Consider the following 10,442-nt stretch of genomic DNA (forward strand, 5'->3'; position numbering starts at 1 on the left):
CGACGTCCGAGGCCTCCGCGCTTCCAGTCCCTTGAGTAGCTATGTTCTGTACTTCTGTCCAAAAAAAAGAAGGGTGTTGAGGCGTTGAAGATTGAAGAACAGAGGCACTGAGAGAACAGAGGAGCAGAGGCACTGAGGCACTTCAACTCACCACTTCACGTCTTCACTCGGGCTCGGATCACAGAGGCACAGAGGCATAGAGAGAACAGAGGAACAGGCGGCGGCGGCTCGGGCTCAGATCAGAGGCGGCTCCAGGCGGGGGAACAGAGGAACAGAGGCCGGCGGATCCGGAGGGCGGGGGAGGCCGACGGACGGCGGCCGACGGAGGGCGGGCGAGGCCGACTCCAGGCGGCGGCGGCTCGGGCTCGGATCGGAGGCGGCTCCAGGCGGGGGAATAGAGGAACAGAGGCTGGCGGATCCGGAGGGCGGGGGAGGCCGACTCCAGGCGGCGGCTCGGGCCGGCGGAGGGCGGGCGAGGAGATGCGGGGCGTTTCCAGGCGCGGGGGGGGGGGGGGGGGGGTCCTCTATTTGCACCCGGGCCCGGGTGTACCCTAGACTCGGCGTGTATGGCGCCCGCCACAGCGCACTACGGCGCCACAGGACGCCATATCGGCGCCACGGGGACGCCACGGCGCTATGGCGGACGCCATACACGCCGTAGCCGTGGCGAGAGCCACAAAACCGCCACGGCGATATGGCGACGCCACAATAACTATGATTCAACTAACACCCGCTTGATGTAACTTTTGGGGGGGGCATGAATTCGAGAAAGGAAGCAAATTTAACCCTCATGTAAGCAACTTTGCAATTTGGTCACCACAGTATTTGTCAAAGGAAAGATAAACAGAGTCCGTAATCCTGTGATGCACAGTTCATCAGAACCTTATGCCATACATGGACACATGGCAGGTCATCATAGGCTAACAGGATGTCTCAAATCCTAAGGAATGCCTACATGAGGGGAAAAAACGTGATATGCTGAGCTGAGGATACAAAGAATCTAAATAAGAGCATGCTGTATTAAAAAAATAGCTTTAAACATTAATGATAGTTAAATAACAGAAAAACATCATCCTAGACCTAACGACACGATAAGAACACTAATGGTCCAACCTAGAAATAATTCAAGTTAATCTTTTGTGCCAATATAAGAAAGATCAACATATATCTGATGTGCAAACACAAATGATTCAACTGAAATATATTATTGGTAACATGCATATGAAAGTCCTATGGCACAAGGAAAAATATGGTGATTGACACATAACTGAAACTTTCCTAATTTTAAGATGAAAACACCCATATTTCAAAAGATGTACTTTTAGTTACCACACCAATAGAAACAATTTAATAAAAACGCTAGTTATATAATGAACAGGGATACACTGTAATTGTAATTTGGCAAAATCATATGCCTGCAACTATTCACCAGGATACAGCAGCATAAAAATGTGTATGTTCTATGAAATGCAAAAACAAGATAACCAGAGTTATCCTTGTCACAGCTTAAAAACCCCTGAGTGCTCATGAGATTCTATTTTTGGCCACAGAGGTAGCTTTCGAAATACAGACGTGTATCACACTACTTTGACATCAGCTACCACATAGTTTCTACCAGAAACATTACTGAAGTGACAGAACATCCAATAATTGGTGCTAATTAAAACTAAAGCCTGCATCCACCACTCACCGAATGAAACTGGGAAGACTCACTGAAGCACCACAGCATAGCTCAATCATGACTTTTGGCGCATATTCTTGAATTAGGCACTGAGCGAACATCAATCTCAAGCTGAAGTCAAGTCCCAGTAGTGTACAAACAGTACAAGGCATGGCTTAATCTGTGCTTGAAACCGCCAAAACTGCACCACAAAAGCCAAACCACTCTCTTTCTATACCATCAAGATCTAAGCCTTTGGCCTGCGGAATTCAAACCAGATCTCGTAGTGGTTAAACAACAAGCTATCATGAGTGTGCTTCCCCACATACTCAAGGCCCAATTTCGCAAGCCGCAGTGTGCATTCATCGCCACCCAGCCTTGAGCAGAACTTAATGTTATGCGACACGAAAATGCGGCCTCTCTGTGGCCTCAGCTTCCCCACAAGCCTCTCAAGCCCAGTCCAAACAAGCTTATCTGGAATATGGAGGAACACGGCGCTCGCATAAATGAGATCATACATAACCGTGTCCCCAAACTTGCTGAAATCCATATCCTCCCCTCTCACAATCATCGGCCGCTTGTACAGCAGCCCCTGCGCCGGCAGTTCGTACCGGAGGGCAGCCATGAGGGACAGCTCGTCCCGCTCCAGGCAGTGGAACCTCCCAGCCTCAAGATACCGGATGAAATGCAGGCCGACACGAAGCGTGCCACATCCGATTTCAAGAACCTGCTCCGTGGGCGTTAGCGCGGAGGCGTTAGCAAGGAACTCGAAGACGTCGCGGCCACCAGCCCAGGGTTCGCCGTAGTTGCTGTGGTGCTCTTCCACAAGGAGCTCACCGGGGCACGGCAGCACAGTGTGGTTGGTTGCCTCTTCGTCCGGATAGTGGGAGATCCCATGGTGCCTACAGCGCGGTTGCAACACTAAGATGTCTACTCCATGGACGCGAATGGCGAAATAAACGTGCATTGGATGGGGTTGGGTGATTGAAAAGCGGCGACTCGAGACAACGAGCGCAGGTGTACCTGTTGATATCGAAGAGCTGCTGCCCGCGGGTGCGGGGGTTGATGCCCTTTCGCAGGCGGTGCCAGGCGTCGTGGGCGCCGCCGGCGGCGAGGAGGAGGGAGTTGGACGCGAGCTGGGCCTTGAGCCAGGCGACGTCCGCGGGGGAGGTGGTGACGGGCGCGGGGGAGGCGGTGACGGTGGTTGTAGTGACGGTGGTAGTGGTGTGGGTGGCGGGGGGCGAGCAGGCGCAGAGGTGCGAGGAGACGGCGGAGGAGGAAGCCGAGGAGGGGGAGAGCGAGGGGAGGACGAGGAAGACGAGCAGCGCGGCGGAGGAGAGCAGCAGCAGCAGCGCCGGCACGGTGAGCAGCCGCAGCCGCGCCGAGGAGGAGGCGCTCGACGGCAGCGCCATCGGCGGCGGAAGGGGAGGGGGCGACTCGGAGTGGATCGCAAGATTGGGATCTCGTCTTGCGCGTGCGCTGCTACCTGGTCTGGTTCGACCGTCGCCCACCGACCGAGAACGAGGGGCGTATTTGGAAATATTTGGTATGGGCTTATTTGAAAATATAGGGCGCGTTTGTTTTTGTGCAGCCCACGGGCCACTGCATCATGCGGGCCAACTTCTGCTGTTTGTTTACTGGATAGAGATATGGATCAGGCCCGCAAACTGCCTAAAGCACCCAAAAAGCTAGTTCCAAGGAAACGAAATTCTCCTCAGCCAGGCTTGCATCCTGCAGCCCTGGGCCATGTGAGATAACTGTTGTGAGAGTAAAAAGGCTAGGACCCACCTCTAGTGCAACGGGAAAGGTTGCACCTATTGGCCATGTCTGCATCTAACCAGATCCATCTTAGATGAATGAGCTACCCCTCTGCAGGGAAATGAGCGTGTTCATATAGACACAATGTAGGGGTGAAGTATAAGATGCTGGATTGCAATAAAGAATTCAGTCTCGCGAACTAAGTCTAGCTTAGCTGGTTAGGTTCTTTGCGGTGGAACATATCCACCCGGATTTAAGTCCTCGACTTGGCACGGGTGCTCGTATTTTCTTAGATTTATCCAGGATTTAATGGAGTTATGCTTTCAGTGGTAGGCGACGTTCCCGTCGACAGCGATGCGTCTATGGTGACTTCGTCAATCTCGAGATGTGCTGGCACAGTCTTTCGAAGGTGCTCATATGAGTAGAGTTTGCGTATGTATGTTCATAGGAGTGAGTGTGCGTGCGTGTTGAACGTCTGTGTTTGTACCTGTGTAATTCGCAAAAAAAAAAAGAATTCAGTCTCATCTAGAGATAAATTGTAAAATCTATCGGCTGAAGTCTACTGTTAGTCAAAAACTCCAAACCACAGTCTTGTATGCTTATGTTCTTTTTTACATGTACTAGATCTTGTTATCAATGGTAAATGGTTTCTGCGATCTTTAAAGTCTTGTATAATACGTATATGAGTGTTTGTAGGAGCCTCTCTCTTAATTTCGTTTCAAAGCGATTTTTAAGTTTTGAGGGAACGATTGAACGAACAAAATAACTAATTCGTTCTCGATGTACTCTTATTGTTTATAGAAATTGTTTTGTGTTGGGTTATCCCTTTATACTCTCTCCGTTTCAAATTATAAGTCGTTTTAATTTTTTTTTGTACATTCATCAAGATATATATAGAGAGAGAGAGAAAGAGAGAGAGAGAGAGAGAGAGAGAGAGAGAGAGAGAGGACGAGCTAGCGTGGCGCCCAGTGTCACAACAGTTACAAGCAAAGTCAGTGTCGTGATCGTTTCTCGCGCCGTGGCCTTGCACTGTCTTCACATCCGATGGCCTTGCACTATACTTGCCTGAGTTGCCTCTGATGGGTGATGGCCTTTTACTCTCAGTCTTCTTCTCTCCCAGTTCGGCACCTCCTGTCCCGTCTGATTTTTTGAGGCACCACACGGCAGCCATGCACGTACGGGGCTTTGGACGACCCATCGTCCACAGATAGACAGACAGCCTGTTCGTTTGAATGTGGCTTGTCGTAAACAATCGTAAATTTTCAGCTGAAATAGTATTTTTCTCTCACACAAACCAGCCAGCAGTACTTCTTCACGAACCAGCAACGATACGAACCAGCCAACCGAACAGTCCGAGAATTTTCTTCCCGCCCTCGCCCTCGCCCTGATTCCTCCTCCCATATATGCTAGCGTGGCGGCCAGTGCAGCCGGCCTTCTAGAGCCACGGGCGTCGTCCTCAACAAGTTAGCTGTGTTTAGTTAGGTGAAATTTGGGAATTTAGCTACTGTAGCACTTTCGTTTTTATTTGACAATTAGTATTCAATCATGGACTAATTAGGCTCAAAACGTTTGTCTCGCGATTTCCAACCAAACTGTGCAATTAGTTTTTTTTCGTCTACATTTAATGCTCCATGCACGTATCGCAAGATTCGATATGATAACTACTGTAACACTTTTTGGAACCATAGAGTGATTCCAATCTTTGACACAACCTAGCATACCAAGCTCGTGGAGCCTGTTTTAAACCATAGAGTGCTTTATCAAGTTTGCAAACATATGTAGGATGACTAGAATCTGCATACCCTGGGGGCTGTTGCATGTAGACTTCCTCCTCCAAGAGACCATGGAGGAAAGCATTTTGTACATCGAGTTGTCGAAGTGACCATCCCTTGGACACGACAATAGAGAGGATAAGTCGAATGGTTGCAGCTTTGACAACTGGACTAAACGTCTCTTCATAGTCTATGCCATATTGTTGCTTGAACCCCTTTGCTACTAATCGTGCCTTGTAACGATCAACAGTCCCATCTGCCTTGCGCTTGATCTTATAGACCCACATGCAATCGACAATATTTTTCCCTTTGGGACGTGGTACAAGATGCCACGTTTTATTTTTCATCAACGCTTGGTATTCTGCATCCATAGCCGTGACCCAATGCTTGTGACTTAGTGCCTCATCTACAGTTGTTGGTTCACCTGTTGGGACCTTGGCATGCATACACCATCGAACAGTTCCATCAGTACGTGATTTAGGTTTTGAAATACCTTGAGAAAGGCGTGTAGACGGACGCTCAGAAACAGTCTCAGGAGCAGCAGCCGCAGCGGATCCCGTGGAGAGGATCTCGGTCAGTGCAGCTGTCCCCCCGGTGGGATCCGTCTATGGCTCGGCATGTGGCAGTGGAGAGACGCGTGGCGCGGAAGAAGGCGCAGACGATCCGGAGCCGCTTCTGGAGGACAGAGAATGCGACGGCGGATTGGTGGACTCCGATCCCGGAGATGATGCGCCGGGGCCAGTTGACGTGGAATCCAGCGTAGGCAGATCATTCTTGAGGCGAGCGCTGACTCCTGCCGGGGAACACATGAAATGGCCCGGTAATATGGTGGTGATACGCTACGTGTCTTCACGATTGGAGCTAGGATTTTCACCTGCAGATTCTGCAGCATCAAGAGAACTTGAAGATCTGTTAGTGGAGGCAGGAGAAGGCGTATGTTGGTGTAGCAAAGTTACGTTCCCGAGGCTAGTAGATGATGAAGAAAAAAGATCGGGTAAAAGCTCAATCTCTTTGCGGAGTCTTGCACCGGCATTAGGGTGAAGAGATGCAAAAGGGAAAACATGCTCATCAAACACCACATCGCGAGAGATGTACACACGGCCATCCTTGGGATCAAGGCATTTATAGCCTTTGTGAAGGAAACTATAGCCAATGAAAACACACTGCTTGGAACGAAAGGCTAATTTTCGAGAGTTGTAGGGCCTGAGATTCGGCCATACAGCGCACCCAAAAGTGCGAAGAAAATTGTAGTCAGGTTTTTGTTTGAACAACCATGAAAAAAGGAGATTCATCCTCAATAACCTTAGAGGGTGGTCTATTAATGAGATAGACTGCAGTGGAAACCGCCTCATCCTAGAATTTTAGTGGCATAGATGCATGAGCAAGAAGAGTGAGGGCCATTTCGACTATGTGACGGTGTTTGCGCTCAGCAGAGCCATTTTGTTGGTGAGCATGGGGGCAAGATACTTGGTGAGTGATGCCTACACGCTTGAAAAAGGAGTGCAAAGCTTGATACTCCCCACCCCAATCAGTTTGGATGGTTTGTATCTGGCGGCCAAATTGCCTTTCGACAAGGCTTTGAAATTCATGAAAAATAGAGAAAACTTCAGATTTGTGCCGCAATAAATAAAGCCAAGTAAATTTACTATGGTCATCAATGAAACTAACATAGTATGAATATCATCCAACAGAACTAGGAGTAGGCCCCCATACATCTGAAAAGACTAGGTCCATAGGACTAGCCGACACACTTTTGGACTTGGGATAAGGCAACTGATGACTCTTGCCTTGTTGGCAAGCGTCACACACTCTATCATTATTGGAATCATGAAAAAAGGACAGCCTATGGCAATCTAGGATTTGCTTGACAACGCGTGAAGAAGCATGACCCATGCGATGATGCCATAGGGACACTGGGGACTTGGAGACGCCAGGAGCTTGTTTATTGGGTGGAGACGATGATGATGATTGCAACGGGTAGAGCCCTCCTCTACATCTGCCTCTGTGGAGGGTTCTCCTCGTCCCCTGTTCCTTAATCAAGAAATGATCCGGATGAAACTCAAGATATACATTATTGTCTTTGGCAAGGCGATTAACGGAACAAAGACTTGTATGCGCTTGAGGAACATGAAGGATATTATTAAGATGGAGAGATCTACTAGGGGAACATAAAATGCTATGACCAACATTAGCGATCTCCATACCTATGCCGTCGGCAGCATGAATCTGGTCACCGCCGTGGTACTTGTTGCGCATAGTCAGGCGTTCCAGCTCGCCTGTAATATGATCAGTAGCACCATAGTCCATATACCAGTTCGTATCTACACCGTACGAACTAGGAGGTAGCAGAGGACGCACTTTTCTACGGTGGACCTGTTGTAGTTGGAGTCGAACCGCTTGAAGCAGTGATGAGCAGGATGCCCCTCCTTGCCATAGATCTGGCAGTAGACGCCTGGCTAGAAGTTGTGGCCATGACCGCTCCCCCCATTGCTTGTTGCCACCACGACCTACGGCCTCCACCGCCATGGCCGCGGGAGTTGTTGAAGGAGGAACTGGGGAGGCCGTTCTTGGTGGCAGAGTTGGCGGAGTGGCCACCGGTCGTCATGTTGAGCCCCTTGCGCTGCTCATGAGCAATGAGTTGCGCGTAAAGCTCTGGGATGGTGATGGGTTCCACCCTGGTGGCGATGGACGTGACAACGTTCTCGAGGTCTTCATCGAGGCCGGTGAGAATGTAGGTGGTGAGGTCATCATCGTCCAGCTTCTTGCCCACCGCAGCCATGTCGTCCGCCAGCCCTTTCATCTTGCCGAAGTACTCGGCAACGGAGGAGGCCCCCTTGGACGCCGTAGCAAGGGCCATGCGGGTGGAGATGATCCGGGCGCGGGACTGGCTAGGCATGGTGCTCCTAGATCGCCACCCAAAGCTCGGAGGCGGTGATGGCCGATGAGACTTGGGAGAACACCTCCTTGGACAGCGACAAGAAGAGGTAGCTAGGGACCTACTGGTCCTAGGGTGACCCACGTCTCATATGTGGGATTGGGCTAGGGCTCGCCCTTCTTACCAGAGGTGGCATCGATAGCGCCCTCAATGTACTGCCACCGGAGGAGTAGCATCAGGGCGGATGTACTTGCCGAACTGCGCGCCTTTGATGGTGGAGGAGACCTGGGCGAACCACATGTTGTAGTTGCCGTGGGTTAGCTTCTTAGAAACTGGAGGGAGGAAGCCAAAGGTGAAGGCTGGCGAGCCGGCGATGGTAGCACTGGAAGTGGCCATTTGGATCTACTCCATGAGGGAAAAAAAGCTCTGGTACCATGTAAAATGTGAGGGAATGAGATGACCTTTTGGGTCTCTCGGCTGCATGTTAATATATGTGAAGAACCGCCCCTCACGTGGCTTACAAGATTAGATTACAAATGAGTCAAGGTTGTTGCAACTAACCGGCTATACATGCTCTAACTTAACAACAACATGCTAACAACCTTGAGGATACACCATGTGTCTAGATACAAGGTAGCAACACAAGCCGAGTCAATCTACATCTTTAACACCATGAACTGCGCTGACGGCGCAACAGGAGCCGGTACCCACCGGATGGTTCATGGTAGTAGAAGGCGTACTCATCAATATAATCGAAGACAAACTTAGGAGCCTGAGGAAGTCGTGGGAACTCAGCCCACTGCCTCATCATGAGGTTGTAGAGGAGGTAGGTATAGTCAGAGATAGCAGAAGATTTAAAACCTTGGTCACACGACGTGTGGAACAGCAACACGCCGTTGCATGAGGCAAGCAGGAGGAAGGCGACCTCCTTGTCCTTGGGTAGCGCATGAGGCGCTACCGGGCCGCCTCGTCGTCGGAGGAGGTCCAACGCTAGCTCGTCCTTGAAGTACCCTTGCCGGAGGTCTTTGCACCGTGGCGAGAACTTATATGTGTATAGGACAACATCGGTCGGCTGAAGGCACGCGTGCTCGGTGAGAAAGCTGGTGTTGGTGGTGATGCGGTGCCATGCCTTACAGACGGCGCCAGGCACAGAGGATGAATTTGGCCGGCAAGCGGAGGAGGATGTTTGTTATGTTGGCGTTGGAAAGGCGACTAATGGACGTCGCTTCTGTTCCTGTCTCTGTTCGTTTCCTGCCTCATCCATCCTAGTTCATATCCCTATTCGGCTATTAAAAAATGGGAAATGCCTCTCATTCATCAACCTTCCATATTCTTGTCCCTCGTTTCTTCTTAACAAACAAATATCTCAACCTATAAATGTTCCAAGCGAAAATTGTTATTGCTACTAAGGAATGCCTTGTGTCTCAAACTCTATAGAGTTTACCATTCAAAAAGAGAGGACAAAGAATTGAAGTTCTACAAAAATCCCAAAACTACTACTCATTCTTATAAACTTCTAAAACTCTTTCTCCTTGTTTTCTGTCTCACATTGAATTTCATCTTCCTTATTTGCTTATCAAGGTGCTTAACCACATATAGCTTGATGATCCACACCACCCTTCTTCTCCAATCTCCAGCGGCTTCTACCACCAGATCCATGACATCACCTTACCGCCACGCTAGTTCCTCTTGGACCGATGCCCCTGCTTGATCTTGCCACTAGTCATGCTTTGCTACTTTACCCAGTCGAGTCGTCCCATCGATCAACGACCTCTACCACCACACCAAGCTCCCCCTTTTTATCTCTAACAACTCCTATCACCATATCCATAACATCACCTAGCCGCCAAACTAATCCCTCTTAGCTTGGATTGATGCTCCCACACTGATCTTGCTACTAGTTGTCCTCTGCTATTCTAACCGGCGCCGTCTTCTCACCCGCCTTTAGCCGCTACCATGCACCCCATCCCTCTTTCATCTTTGACAACCCCATCACCCCCCGTCACCATGCTAATCCATCTTGGATTGATGCCCCACCCCGATCTTGCCATTATTAGTTGTCCTATGACACCCTAGGGTGGGTCGCCTCACCTACAACCTCTAGCACCATGCTCATCCTCCATACCTGGCCCCTCCTCGTAGATTTCCTTATTTAGATAGATTTATTTGAAATTCCAAGCCCCCAAACCACAAGCCCAAATCCCTATCCCTAGCCCAAATTGTGAGAGAATAGGGAGGCCAAAGAAATTTGTGTGTTGTAGGATGTAGAAATACTTGATTTGAGGATGCAACCCCCCTAGAAAATAGAACAATTAGAACTTGAGTTTGACTTACCTCCTTCCTTCTGGCAATTGTCCCGTTCGGCTGGTAGAATTTT

The 10,442-nt window shown here is 49.7% G+C and overlaps 1 protein-coding gene across 1 annotated transcript; it reads right to left on the reverse strand.

Annotated features, from left to right (window-relative positions):
• Nucleotides 1-576: 576 nt before the first annotated feature.
• On the reverse strand, nucleotides 577-3,173 carry LOC136547414 (uncharacterized). Its single transcript, XM_066539364.1, has 2 exons — nucleotides 2,684-3,173; nucleotides 577-2,562 (listed from the first exon to the last, which is right to left on the reverse strand). Exons 1-2 carry the CDS (start codon nucleotides 3,070-3,072, stop codon nucleotides 1,908-1,910), a joined length of 1,044 nt encoding a protein of 347 aa, XP_066395461.1. The 5' UTR covers nucleotides 3,073-3,173; the 3' UTR covers nucleotides 577-1,907.
• Between the last annotated feature and the right edge of the window lie 7,269 nt (nucleotides 3,174-10,442).

The sequence above is a fragment of the Miscanthus floridulus genome, chromosome 3, assembly GCF_019320115.1.
Source record: "Miscanthus floridulus cultivar M001 chromosome 3, ASM1932011v1, whole genome shotgun sequence".
Lineage (NCBI taxonomy): Eukaryota > Viridiplantae > Streptophyta > Magnoliopsida > Poales > Poaceae > Miscanthus > Miscanthus floridulus.

Coding starts and splice junctions, on each gene's coding strand:
- LOC136547414 (XM_066539364.1), bottom strand. CDS start 3,072: ATGGCGCTGCCGTCGAGCGCCTCCTCCTCGGCGCGGCTGCGGCTGCTC. Junction 2,563..2,683: donor CAGCTCTTCGATATCAACAG/GTACACCTGCGC, acceptor ACCGCGCTGTAG/GCACCATGGGATCTCCCACT.